Here is a 13697-nt window from a genome sequence, read left to right as displayed (position 1 = left end):
GAGAAAGTGAAATTTTAATGTGCTCCTGCTATTAGGTATTTTTTAGTTTTTTTTTAATTTTTTTTTCTATCTCACTTTTTTTCAGCTGAAAAATTTTAAGATCGTGCATTATTTAGGTACAACGTCTTTTATAGGAAAGAGTATTCGTTTACTAACGGGGCAACTATATCAAGATATTCGCATAATTTAAGTAAGCCAACATGTCAGCGGCCAGAGAGAGAATCCAGCCGGTTCGAACAGAAACACTTCCGGCCAAAACTACACCAGAACAAAGGTACTGGAGAGGGTTTACAAATTCACAACTTGTTAAAGAGCACAATGCCGTCACTCATATAGCATTTGATCCAAACAGACCACACAACTTCGCCGTGACCTCATCAACAAGGATTCAGGTGTTTTCTTCAAAGACAAGAAAAGTGGTGAAGAATTTCACGAGATTTAAAGACACAGTTTACAGCGGAGAGTTTAGACATGATGGAAAACTTTTGGTGGCAGGTGATGCCAGTGGTTTAGTCCAAATATTCGACGCACAGCATCCCAGATCACTTCTTGTGACTCTGCAGCCATCTACACACCCTACACATGTGACAAAGTTCCATCCTTCAATAACAACACAACTTCTTACATGCTCTGATGACCGTGTGGCTCGTCTTTACGATATTTCATCCACAGAAGAGCCATTGATGAGCTTTGGCGAACATCAGGATTATGTGAGGTCAGGAATATTCATCCCTGGATCGAATTTGGTGGCCACCGGATGCTATGATAATGTGGTGAGGCTTTTCGATTGCCGAAGCGGAAATACAAGCCCAGTTCTCACGATGAATCAGGAAGCACCTGTGGAAGATCTTTTATGTCTTAACTCAACTACGCTTTTATCGTGTGGAGAATCGGGAATAAAATGCTGGAATTTGGCAGCCGGAAGATGCTATAGGACGATGAACAACTTCACAAAGACTGTTACATGCTTGTATGATGCGGGTGAAAGGGGAATTTTGGCGGGATCCATGGATGGACACGTTAAAGTTTTCGATACAGCGAGCGAGAACTGGGACGTGAAGTTCGGCTGGAAGTTTGGATCGGGTGTTTTGAGCTGTGGCATTTCACCAAACCAGAAACATTTGGTGGTTGGCCTCAACTCCGGGCTTCTCACAATTAGAACGAGAAAGACGGAGCCAAGAGTTAAGCAGGGAGTCAAGCAACAGAAAAGTCACGCATTTGCAAGAATGATCAGAGGAGCTGAGTATCGGGGTGAGTCAGAATATCATATTCTTGATGACAGTGTGAAGAACAACAACCGAAAACTCAAGCAGTTTGAGAGAGACCTTAATGCATTCAAATGGAGTGATGCGCTTGATCACTCGCTATTACCAGCACTCTCAAAAGAGTTGACTGTCACGTGCATGGAGGAGTTAAGGAAAAGAGGTAAAATTAGAGTTGCTCTTTCGGGAAGAGATGCCTCCACCCTTGAGCCGTTACTTACTTGGTGTCTTAAAACGATAGATGACCCAAGAGACGTTCATCTAATTGCAGACTACTTGTCGTGCGTTATGGATATGTACACAGATCTTATAGAGAGACAACCTGTGCTAGAGGATCTCGTTTCTAGCATTGAAGAGAAGGTTGACTTGGAGATACAGAGATGCAAGGAGGCACGCAGGATAATGGGAATGTTGGAGCTTCTTAGTGTATGAGCAATACACACTGCAAATGTATACTAGCATAATATAATAATTGGCAGGATATCTGCGTATTGACTATATAGCAAACTGAAAAGAAAACTTGGAAACACTTCAAATATATGTATATATACTTTCTCTTTATCGTCTTCCTCTGAAACGGCCACGACGATGATTGTTGATTTTGAGACGCACAAAATTATTCGATAGCGGATTGATGCCTCTTCTTTTCTTGTTGGGCGGATCCCTGATCATCTTCCTCACATATACTTCCTCTTCCTTCTGAGAATCACTATCATTCACATCAACACTATTAGATTCACCATTTGCCATATCTAATGCCGCCATACGGCGTTTCCTTGTATTCTCCTCCAATTCTCTTAGTTTCTTATGAATATCGACACCTTGTAGTTCATCTGCAACATCATTAGGGCCTTTCGTTTTCAACTTCGATCTACGCGTTGTTCGTTTTATCGTTTTGATCTTTTTCCTGTAGCTGGCAATTGGATCATGCTCCTTCTGCGGTTTCGCATTTTCACCGCTTTTTTCATCATGGAGCGAACCTTCATTTTCCGAAACTGGCGGCTTTAAATTCTCCTGATCGGCAAAGAATTCAAGATTCTTCTTAATGCTTTTTAGCTCCTGGTTCATTGTGAAAAGTGACTTCTCGTAATGTCTTTTAATCAACGGACTTGGTTCTACCAGCTTCCGCACGTTTGGAGTAGGAGATAACACTGGGGTGAAATCGTCCTTTTTAGATGTAGACACCGGCTTTAAAATATGATCGTTGTGATCATCATCGATAGTATTACCACCACCTACAATAACATCATCATCACCAATATCTGGACTTCCTGAAGTTTTATCATCAGAGGAACTTTCAAAGTCACTGCTTGAGTCCTCAAAGTCACTTAGATCAGAGAGCATTCCGTCATAGTCCAGCATTGACAGTGTCTCCGTCTCGTGATGCAAGTATTGTGGAGTCTGCTCAATATTTGAGCTGAAATTTAGCTTTTTACGACAAGAAGCCAGACTCTGCTGCGGAGTTTTAAAGAGCACATCCTTGGTACGAACTTCACCTTTTGGGGTTTCAAACATACTTGCAGACAGACTTTTGGTGTTGTCTGCAGCTTTGTTGTTTGTAAGCTTGGAAGAACATGGCGATATAATTGTAATCTCTTGATCTTTCACCTTAGACGGCGTTTGCTCGAGTGGATTTTTATCCTTGAGCTGTTTCAGCTCTATATCAAAAATTCCAAGAACTCTGCCATTAAGTTGTGGCGTAGGACCAATTCTATCTGTTTGTTCATCATTGTCTACAAAAATATCGTCATCCTGTTTATCATTGTCACTTTTTGCGTCTGAAAGGCCCCCTTCGGCCAAACCGATCCCATCTTCATAGATAGGCCTCAACTTAGTTCTTCTTGTTGGAGTTTCAGGGACTCCATGTAACTTTTTTACTTTCTGATGCGTAGTTGAGCTACCATTAGGAGCATTTTTAAAATCAAGACTGCCTTTCCGTTTTGCATCAATATAATGATGATGATGATGGTGATGATGGCGAGGGTGCAGGGTATATTGTCCTTTATCAGCGCCTCTCTCTTCTGTATTTTCTGAGCTTTTGTGTGATAAATTGGTTGGATGTTCTTCTCTATAATTACGAGACCAGTTCGCAAAAAGTTTAGCTAGGTCAACTTCCCCAAGATCGCTCTTTTTAAGCAACTTTTTAAGCTTTGAATACTTCTTATACCTCCTTGCCATATCAGGATGTTCCTTCTTGATGACATCCCATGTTAAATCTGCCCCGCTATTTTCATGCTCCCAAGTCTTGATCCTAATTTTCAGTTTTACAGCGTAATGTTCCAGTTTGGATCTGTAATCTCCATTGGAGGAGTTATTTTGCCCATTTTTACCAACTGGCGGTGCGAGAACAAGAGTATGTGAAGACATGTAATAAAGTGTTGATGTGCTATGTAAAGTATTTGTATTTGTGAGTGAACAAAATTGCGAAAAACAGGAATGTATACTGATGGAAAAGAAATGAAAACATCGCAAACGCGTGTACGAGTCGGCACCAGATACGCGAATCTGCGTCACGTGATTCAAATATCTGAGGAGAAATATTGGGGGCTTAAATTTGGACATCTCTAAATCTCATCGTATCACTATGCATTTTTTATTCTGACTCGTTCTCTATATCTACAATTTTCTTTTATTATTTGATATGATCATAAAACAACTCGCATATGCATATAAATATTAATATGCTAGTGGTACCGAAAGTTCTTCCACGTTCTAGAAAGACTCTATTTGTATTCATTCTCTTGACTCTTGCTACAATAAGTGGATATGCATTTGTGAGATCGTATCATATTAAAGATGTTGCCTCCAGGGATGATAGCCTACCAGCAAATACGTATAATATACGGAGGACGGAGAAAAGATTACTTACGGAATTTGCATATGATGACTCTTCCGTAATAGAAGGCAATATTTGGCAATTATGGCCTGTAAGTAACATATCAGATCCGGAATTCCCAGAAAGCTGTCGGCAGTTAGTCCGTCGATGGGAAGAAGCAAATCCAGACTATAAGTATCATTTGATATCGATAGACACGGCAATGAAAATGATCAAAGATGAGTTTGGAGGAAAAGTTCCAGAAGTGGTTGAAATTGCTCGATCCATGCCTGATGCAAGACTCAGGTATGAATATCTAAAGTATGTGCTTACATTTTTGCAAGGCGGAGTATATGCGGATATCGATACATTAGATGTGAAGCCAATCTCCCATTGGACAATTCCATCTGAGAATAACACCAGACTTACCATTGGCATAGTATCGGACTACAATCATGATAACTGGGAGGACTTTTTCAATCGGCGAATGATATTTTCCAACAGTCTCTTCGTGGCAAAAAAGCACCATCCATTTTTGGCCAAATTGATTGCCCACATTTGCTATGTTGCCTCAACACAGAAACAACTCATACAGAACACAAATTGGACGGCGGTGCTAACCGACTATGATGTGAATGGTGATCCGACAATTCAGTTCACAGGACCTTCGATATTTTCAGACACATTTTTCGACTATTTGAATGGCGTGGAAGATTTAGAGGTTAAAGCAATTGACAAATTCGATAAAGAACAACTTTCAAGTATGGATATAAAAGGCCCAGATATTTCTGGCCAGGATATTGTATCTTACAGGAATTTTACAGGGCTGAGTCGGCCGGTTAAATTGAATCATGGCATTGTGATTTTGCCCCAAGTAGGATTTAACGGCTTTGAGAATTATCATGATGACGAATATGATGACAACGATGTTTCGGTTGGCTATGACAGCTTTTTCTATGCAAGACCCCTCAGCTTGACTGGATGGAGCCACAGGAAACTGAGATTTGATTCTTCGTAGTTTTGATTTTTGGGTGTTTGCAAACGCAATATATAGGTTTAATGAATGGTATTATTTTGGTGAAGAGACGGAGTGAGAGAAAAATAAAAATAATTTGATAAAGCGAGAAATGTGAAAGTAGAAAGAGTGAGCAAAGGAAGAAAAAAAAATTGAGATTCATACACACTTCATTCAGAACGCAAATATACATCACTATAATTGTTTAACGTGTTAGACAAATCAAGCCTAAGGAGACACAGTACAGATATTTGCGTTTAACAGAATGAGCCTAAGCTTTTTTGGCAGTACCGTGTTCAGGCGGATGGAATCAACAATGAAAATTGCTGGATTCAGTAACAGACAAATTATTTCACCGGGAGCGATTCCATTTATCAATTCTGGAGAGCCTCTTATACAAAAATCACCAGAGGCACGTAGAATGAGAAAGAGACTTTTAGAGAGACCGGGACTTATTGCAGTGAAGCGGGGAATGACGTGTTATTTCGACAATAAGGGAAGGCGGATTCCTGCAACAGTGCTCGAAGTTGATCAATGCGAAGTCATACAGAATAAGACCGTGAAAAAGAACGGATATTACGCAGTTCAAATGGGTGCAGGCTTTAGGAAACCGGAGAATGAGACAAAATCCATGTTGGGTCATTACAGGGAAGCAAAAGTGTCACCAAAGGCATTTGTGGCGGAATTTGAAGTGAAGAGTAAAGATGGTCTTATTCCACCTGGAACAGAGATAAAGGCAGACAGATTCAAGGTGGGACAACTTGTTGATGTGATCTCGCACTGCAAAGGTAAGGGGTTTGCAGGTGGTATGAAGAGATGGGGGTTCCATGGTGGTAGAGCAACACATGGTGTGTCACTTTCTCATCGTACGATTGGTTCAACTGGTCAAAACACAGATCCAGCTAGAGTTTTCCCGGGAAAGAAGATGCCAGGACATATGGGAGATATTAGTCACACTATATTTAACTTGGAGGTGTTGGATGTGAATGCAGAGAAGGGGTATTTCTTAGTGAAAGGATGTGTTAGTGGATCCAACGGTTCATATATTAAAGTGAGGGATGCTCTCAAGTCCTACGGGTCGCACATTATTTCAGATAAGAGTTCTTCTAGGACTTCGAAAGAAGAAGAAAACTAATAGAATAGCAAGTTATTCGCTGTAAATAGTTGAAAGGGTAATACATGATATTTATTACTGTGATGTAGTTCGGCATCCCAAGAAGCGGACACGATATTTTTCAAACTAAACAAGTGCAAGCAAGAAGTAGAATTCGTGATTCAGAGTACATTTAAGGGGAGGAGGGAGACAGTCTGCTAATACGAAGCAGTAAAGGGAAGATAAGCAAGTGTTTACAATAAAAGTAGAGTTATTCGTGTCTAATAGAAGTAGAAAATCATGTATAATAAAAGTAGCAGAAAAGCAAAAGCTATGAAAACCGAAAAACAACCGAGATTAATAATGAATGAGGAATTAAACACCTACTTGTTGCAGATGTGACGTTGTAAAGTCTCATTTACCAGACGAAGCTTGTAGGCGGGCCCAAACCCATGGCAGACCTCTTTTCCCCGGAGATCACCCATAACGCCGGGTATATCAATGCTTATCTCATCATTCATCTTGGCAAATTCAACAAGATAGTCCCACACTGCCCCCACGGTGAGAACTGCGGCATTATCCACTTCGTAAGTCTTACTACGGAACTTGTCTTTGCCCCAAGTGTGCTTACCCATATCCACAGAGCCATTTATAAACTTTTCTCTCGTGTATTTAGGGAACACGAACGATCCATTTGCAGATTGAGGTGATCCAGAGGAGGTTGAACCGGAAGCATCAGTAGGAGAAGCTGTAGCTTGCGTGACTCCATCCTTATTCACAAAGTATCCTTTCTCCTGCAGAAATTTGTTCTCCATGTCAAGAAACATGTTTCTTTGCTTCATCTCTTCAAGTTGTTTTTGGAGTTTGTCCTTTTCTGCCTGTACTGCACTTAGCTGCTTACTGAGATCTCTAAGCTTGCCCTCCTTCCTCTCCCGAAATGCACGTTGCGCAGCCCTGTTCTGGGCCTTTCTCCGTTGGTGCAATTCCTGATTTGTGAGCTTCTTCCTGCCATGCTTTTTTGTTAAAGCTCCATCTTTTTTCCCTTTATCGGATCCCAACTCATTTTCATCTTCGTTATCCTTTGTAGATTGCACATCTTTGTGCCCTGGACCATCACTCATGTTGACATCTGTCACTTTTGCATACGTATTGTGTGCTGCTGCCTCTGAGCTCACGGCTGTTGTTACACTTTGCTCTCCCAAGCTTGAGTACGATCCCATTGAATTTGAACTGGGAGACGACCCTGGCACAAACTGGGTAGATGCAAAAGAATTTGGAGGCAGCTGGTCAATTTTATCCTTATTATTTGGTTCATGCCTCCCACTCGATTGAAAATCTTTCGTCTGCTTTGTTTGTAATTGCTGTATTGGCAACATTCGCTGTTGCTGCTGCTGCTGCTGTTGTAGTTGTTGCTTATGAGAAAAAACAGCTTTTTGCTGCGGGTTTTGCATTTGATTATATGGACCGCCGGATCGCATTTCGGAATTTTGTTCCCGATGGCCCATGTTCTCTATTGATGAACTGTAATATTGTTGTCCCTCAGCTGGAAAAAAGTCAAAGAATGGTTCCTGACTCATTTTGATGAGGGCAATTTTCAATTAAGCTTTCGTAGTTTAAAAATGATCTGCAGAATTGGTTTCAAACTCTCTGCTGTAGACTGATTGAGGTGTAACACGCAGCTTTTGTGTGAAGAAGAACCAATAGTCTGATCTTTAAAAATTTAGATGATAGGAAAACTTGATACGAGAATAATGCGCTATCGACGGCCCTTGCCTCAAAAAAGTAGAAGTGAAAGTAAAAAAAAAGAAGTCCGGGCACATTTTTTTTTTTTCTTTTCCGCCCGTTTTATCATATGTGGCGTATGAATCACTACTTCATTGTCTTAGACATAATGAACAACTTCTGAAATGTATATTCCAATTTAATGGCCAGCACACATTCGTTGTACACTACCGTTAATACTCTCCTTATTCTTTTTAAGCATACCATACTATACATACTTCACTGATTATTTATTTGGTTTTTGCTCATGTATCGAAGTCCTCTTTCTTCGCGAAATACTCGTAAACGAAGTAGAAGTAAAAATAGATTCGGCTGGGCTTGTCACGTGATGCACAATTCATAGAGCATGGATTTCTGAGATCATGATTTCAGAATTACCGCAGATGTGAGTCCCTTCGTATTGAATTGATAACAAAAGGGTATTGGTATTATATCCATGCTCTTGTCTTTCTTGCTACCTGCTTCTTCTTCCAAAATCCCAAATTGTGCTTCGTTAACTTTAATACAAACCCGCTTGAACCTTTATTCAAATAGGTATGCCCAACGCCGACTAAAGTCTCACCGAATAACTCTAAGCTGTAAATCAAGAATCTGACATATCATCCTTACACCTACTTTTGCAGGGCTCATTGCTACTTGCATCGCTCACTGCTACTTGCATCGTTTGGCCATGCTTTTATTCTTATCGTGTGGAAAGATCCGACGGATTTGAAGACAGTGAAAAGTGTGGGATAAGAAGCATGTGAACAAACAATTATTTTCACGGGTTTCAGAAAACAATACCCCACATTATCTGAAATACAGTTAGCGAAACGGATGACATAACGGCAGTCACGAGATGAGCAAGCAGAATAAAGGCATGCAAGTCCTTACAATAGAAAAAGGGAATATGCTAAAAGGAAGATGGCAGGTAAATTAGACGCATCTGAAAATAAATAATACGTGATGGAGAAATTTCCGAAGAAGAAATGACGCTGCCTAAAGGGAGTGAAATCTCCGGCCTGAATGAGCGGAAGGATCCGGATATCAATCAAGACTTGCATGAAGTGAAGCAAAACTGCTTTGAATATGATGAGTTAACAAGATACAGGAGGAAAATAGAACGGTTGGTATCCACCACTAAAACGTATCCGATACTATGCCCATGTTTGATGCTTACTACTTGAGGACAAGCAGAAAGAAGAAGCATACCGATATATCGAAACACATCGAAAATAAAAACTTCGAATATACTGACGGTGAGCGAAAAAACATCAGTAGGAATCAAAAATAAAAATAAGCGCCGAGAAAAGAAAAAGAATGAAAACATACCAGAGACACGTGATGCACCAGGCAAAAGCATATATTCAGTATTATTCAGTATTTGCAGTCAGGACCCTGTAGAGTTGGGGGTAGAATAAATTAACATAACAACAAAAAAAATATCCCATGTAGTCAGTGTGGAATATCCGGCAAGATGTTTAGCGCCGCCTTGAAAAGTAAGCATTAAATCATGAAGAATTAAAGGAATATGTGTACAACCGAAGAACGGAATACTTTCGCGGGATGATATGATTCCGAGACGTGATCGTGTGTAGTGGAATAAAGCAAGGAAAAGGGAGAGGAGGGGCAAACATAAGATAAAATGAGATAGATTGAAAAGAAAATAGGACCAGGGATTGCAATAATTGCAATTCGCGAGAAGGCAAAAGAAAACTCATTGTAATTGGCCAGGCAAGCCCGCCCGGTCCGGGAGCAAAGAAGAAGGGAAACAGGAAAAAAAATTACTTCAGGCTTTACCCAGTAAGCAGCGGATGAAGAAATATAGTCATACCGGGTTGTGGCTGGGATAAATATATTCCTTAGGGCATATGCAAGTTTTGCGCGTTAATAGGATGCAAAAATAGAACAATAGTAGAAACGTATGATTGCTGTCTAAAGCCGGGAATTGGAGGCTGCTGTGAATATGAGATGATAAGGGTTTTGTTTCAAGCAGTGGATGATGCTTTTACATTCCATTAATGTGTGAGCAGGGTACAAAAAAAAAAAAGCTAAACAGAACTCCGCTATTGCAAAACGGAAACAAAAATTACACAGCCAGTCAGGCAACTGAGGCGATTGATTAATCAGGGGGAATTAGGGAGAATTACCAGCGTAAATGGAGCAAATAAAATTGGGGGTTACCAATTGAGCAGATATTCAGTTGGGCTTGTGTTCAAATTTCTATGAATAACTAATTGCAATACGTAGTCCAATCAGGGGACTGAATTCCATTTTATCGACCAAGAATGATGTTTGAAAATATATGGTGGCTGTGTTCTAATATGACAGAAAAGGAGTCTAATGTAAGTCGAATATAACAAATTTTAGGAGGGCTCGGTTACGTGAGAGAAAACTGGGGGGGGGGGGAAAAAAAAAAAAAAAAATATTCAGCACTAAAATAGAAGATGGAAATAACCCTCAAATATAATGCTGCTAAAGATGAGTCCGATAGCAAGGAAGAGATTTAAGTAAAAGTACATACACAACAAACAGGGATGAAAGAATGCCACAGATTCAACCTTAAAATTGCAAAATTAACCTTTTTGCGGCGGTATAGTGAGTGTCTCAGAAAGAAATCCAAAGTTAAATACCCTTAACTGAGTACTGTGACTTTGAAAATGTAAACTGAAACATTTGTGGTCTTTGCTGGAAACACGGATGTTTTTTTTTAGTGAGGTGAGTAAAAATGCATGTCAATGCATGTCAATGCTAAAGAGAAAAAAAAGTTAAAAAGTATTTACCTTAAAAAAACTTAGACAATAGAAGCTTAAAGAAAATATAAGAAGGAAAAAAAATAACAGTGTAGAGAGTGTGATTAAAAAAATTCTGTGTAAACAAAAAAAGACGTTTTATTTATTTTTATTATTAACCTCCTGATTGTCTTAAAATTTGTATTCCATTCCCATACCTCCACAGTACTTGTATATAAGGCGGGCCCAATCGCCACTCTGCAGGCGTAGAGTTTGTGCCTTACAAAGCGAACCCTTTTATTTTAGTTTCTCCTTTTTTCTCTCCTTTGAGTTTTTTATCTCTATCTTTCGATAAAACACATCTAATATAAACTAATAAAATGGCTGAAGAAACAAAAGCTGCTACTGAACAGGTGAAGGCTGAGGCTGAGGATGTCAAGGCTAAGGCTGAAGACGTCAAGGCTAAGGCTGCTGAGGATGAGACTAAGGAGGCTAAGAGTGTCAAGGAGGAAGCCGCAAAGGTTGAGAAGAAGGCTAAGGAAACCGTCAAGAAGGCTACCGATGCCGCTTCTAAGACCGAGAAGGAAGGTGAGGGTATTGTCAAAAAGATTATCAACAAGGTTAAGAAGTTCTTCAACTAATTTTGTTGCTACCCTGTAAACATTTTGTTGCCCGCTCCCTCGTGTTCTTTTTATTTTCGATATTACTTACTCACTTTCACTTTACCTAATATTCTACGGGTTGTTAGACCTGCTTTAAGTTTCTAATTTAATTAATACTTTTAATATAATATAAGTTTTTTTTGTCATTCTTGACAACTAAGTTTTGGTTTATGTACTTTTTCTTCGTAACTTGTTGTGGTGTTTCGTTGTGCTTGGAGTTCAAGTATATATGCTGTTTGGTTTAATGTGTCCAAGGCGGGCAGTATGCATATTTTTTGTTTTCAAGTCCTGTCAGTAAGATTAAAAAAAGTTTATACTATGAGTCTTCTTGGGCTCCCGCAGTAATGTTTATTTGATGAACCATACTCGATTCTGCCTATGAAGGGCAAAAAAGAAGCAGGCGCGGTAATTTATTGTACTTCTAATTTAATCTCTTCATTTGAGGAAATTTATCTTATCAGACTTCCGTTTATGATTTTTGGTCACACACTTCTTTGAACTGTTCGTGCACATGATCGGAAAGATCTTTTTATGCGTTATCTTTAGTGATTGTCGCTCCAAATGTCTTGCCTGTAATTTGTTTTTTACGCGCATAAATAAGCAGAAAAAAATCAAACAAAACCAGGCAGGCCGTTCTTGCGGGGCTTGAAAAAAAAAAGGGAAAAGTTGAGAGTAAATGATCATCCGATGAAATCGAGGAAAAATAAGATTATGTACCAGGATGATGAATTTAGTTAGATCCCCCTATTCTCCTCAATAATAATCAAAACTCATCCACAAATTTTGTACATTTTCATTCTGATGTTGAGAAGAGGTGCTATAAACATTTTAAATGCCAGAAGAATTGCCATTCAGCTAAGGAGCTTTGGCACTTCTCGTTCTTGCTTGGCTATAGCTACATCAAGGAAATCTTTCAATAAAACCTCACAATACGATAAATCAAGACAGAGGAAGGGGTCTGGCAGTGACAAAAACTTTGCAGGATTGATAAGATCGTCAAATTTCAAGGCAACAGCTAAGGATGATGCTGTTATGGAATTGCTGCCCACATTCAACATTGTGAACCTTCGTTTAGGTGACGTTGTCAAGTACAACTCTGAAGTATTGCGCAAGATGTACATATCTGGAAGTTTTAAGCCATGGCAATATGATGAAATATATAGTCAACCAGTCACTCTCATCAGGAAAAAGGAAACCTCTGAGTTGCTTAACTTTCATGCCAAATGCTTTAAAGGAACACACTCAAAAACGAACAGGTTACTGATTACAGGACCAAGCGGTATTGGAAAATCAACAATGCTTGCCCAGTTCCATGCAATGGTATTTGATGACAAGAAAGGTGCAGTGCTCGTTTCTATACCAAATGCAGAGGTTATAGTGGACGGTAGTTCCGACTTCAAATACAATGCAAAGACTGGTCTTTATGACCAACAGATGCTTTCCAAGAACCTTTTGCACAAATTTGTGAATGCCAACAGTGACGTGATTGGTGAAATTAAGTTGGCGGAGGACTTTGTGCCTATATACGGTAACAAAAAGCAACAGGAAGAGCTTAAATTGACCAAAGGGAAGAATACCTTGCTTGATTTGGCAAACTTGGCATTCAAGAAGCAAACTAATGCCACGTATATATTCTTATGCGTTCTGGCTGAACTTTCTAAGCAAGAAGAGCATCCTGTTTTTCTTTCCATCGACAATTTTTCTGCGTTTGTCCAACATTCTCTTACCAAGTACAGAAACACAGAAAACAAGCCTATTTATTTCCAGAAATTGCAGCTTGCCAAGACGATAGTTGATTATATTTCAGGAGAAGCCTCTTTTGCTAATGGTGGTGTTATTGCAGCCACTCATGGCTCTGACAAGCATTCTATAAACGAAACATTAAAAGTTGGCTTAGGTTTGAAGCAGCCAGACTTATACAAGAAATTGAAAGATTTCGATCGCAGCTTGGCGGAGAAGATGCTAGAAAATGAAGGTGTCAAGGAGTTGAGAGTCGGAAAGTTTGATATTGATGAATGCCAATCGTTACTCTCGCATATGATGAAATGTGATGTTATTCACAACGAATACCAAAAGGAGGAAGAAATTGAGAGACTTGGCGAGGAACAATACTTACAGAAGCTGGCTGAGAGGAAATACATTGTTTCCGGAAACGGAAACCCGTTATTGCTGATAAAATCGTGCATTCTCTATTACACTTAGATTCAGGTGGTAATATGAGCCCATCCCATGTATATATAAATAAGAATACGTGACAACACGATGACACATTCGTGCGTATTATCGTCTATTTATCAGAAACACAAGTACGTATTTTACAGAGGAAAGTAGTTTACATAGGAGCACACATATATTAT

General features: G+C 39.5%; 7 protein-coding genes across 7 annotated transcripts; 5 read left to right on the top strand and 2 right to left on the bottom strand.

The window, feature by feature from the left end:
- Nucleotides 1-200: 200 nt before the first annotated feature.
- BRETT_003987 (uncharacterized protein) lies at nucleotides 201-1694 on the top strand (the record flags this gene model as incomplete). Its single annotated transcript, XM_041282487.1, has 1 exon — nucleotides 201-1694. One exon carries the CDS (start codon nucleotides 201-203, stop codon nucleotides 1692-1694), a length of 1494 nt encoding a protein of 497 aa, XP_041136326.1.
- Nucleotides 1695-1820: 126 nt separating this feature from the next.
- On the bottom strand, nucleotides 1821-3629 carry BRETT_003986 (uncharacterized protein; the record flags this gene model as incomplete). The annotated part of the gene is made up of 1 exon (XM_041282486.1): nucleotides 1821-3629. One exon carries the CDS (start codon nucleotides 3627-3629, stop codon nucleotides 1821-1823), a length of 1809 nt encoding a protein of 602 aa, XP_041136325.1.
- Nucleotides 3630-3943: 314 nt separating this feature from the next.
- On the top strand, nucleotides 3944-5095 carry BRETT_003985 (uncharacterized protein; the record flags this gene model as incomplete). The annotated part of the gene is made up of 1 exon (XM_041282485.1): nucleotides 3944-5095. One exon carries the CDS (start codon nucleotides 3944-3946, stop codon nucleotides 5093-5095), a length of 1152 nt encoding a protein of 383 aa, XP_041136324.1.
- A 262-nt stretch (nucleotides 5096-5357) lies between these two features.
- BRETT_003984 (uncharacterized protein) lies at nucleotides 5358-6227 on the top strand (the record flags this gene model as incomplete). The annotated part of the gene is made up of 1 exon (XM_041282484.1): nucleotides 5358-6227. The coding sequence occupies one exon, from the start codon at nucleotides 5358-5360 to the stop codon at nucleotides 6225-6227; it is 870 nt and encodes a 289-aa protein (XP_041136323.1).
- Nucleotides 6228-6568: 341 nt separating this feature from the next.
- BRETT_003983 (uncharacterized protein) lies at nucleotides 6569-7762 on the bottom strand (the record flags this gene model as incomplete). Its single annotated transcript, XM_041282483.1, has 1 exon — nucleotides 6569-7762. The coding sequence occupies one exon, from the start codon at nucleotides 7760-7762 to the stop codon at nucleotides 6569-6571; it is 1194 nt and encodes a 397-aa protein (XP_041136322.1).
- Nucleotides 7763-11058: 3296 nt separating this feature from the next.
- Nucleotides 11059-11319, top strand: BRETT_003982 (uncharacterized protein; the record flags this gene model as incomplete). The annotated part of the gene is made up of 1 exon (XM_041282482.1): nucleotides 11059-11319. The coding sequence occupies one exon, from the start codon at nucleotides 11059-11061 to the stop codon at nucleotides 11317-11319; it is 261 nt and encodes an 86-aa protein (XP_041136321.1).
- An 822-nt stretch (nucleotides 11320-12141) lies between these two features.
- On the top strand, nucleotides 12142-13542 carry BRETT_003981 (uncharacterized protein; the record flags this gene model as incomplete). Its single annotated transcript, XM_041282481.1, has 1 exon — nucleotides 12142-13542. The coding sequence occupies one exon, from the start codon at nucleotides 12142-12144 to the stop codon at nucleotides 13540-13542; it is 1401 nt and encodes a 466-aa protein (XP_041136320.1).
- Between the last annotated feature and the right edge of the window lie 155 nt (nucleotides 13543-13697).

Source organism: Brettanomyces bruxellensis, chromosome 6, assembly GCF_011074885.1.
Source record: "Brettanomyces bruxellensis chromosome 6, complete sequence".
In the NCBI taxonomy this organism is placed as follows: domain Eukaryota; kingdom Fungi; phylum Ascomycota; class Pichiomycetes; order Pichiales; family Pichiaceae; genus Brettanomyces; species Brettanomyces bruxellensis.
The sequence above is the reverse complement of the archived record's forward strand: the minus strand, read 5'-3'. Positions and strand labels throughout refer to the sequence as shown.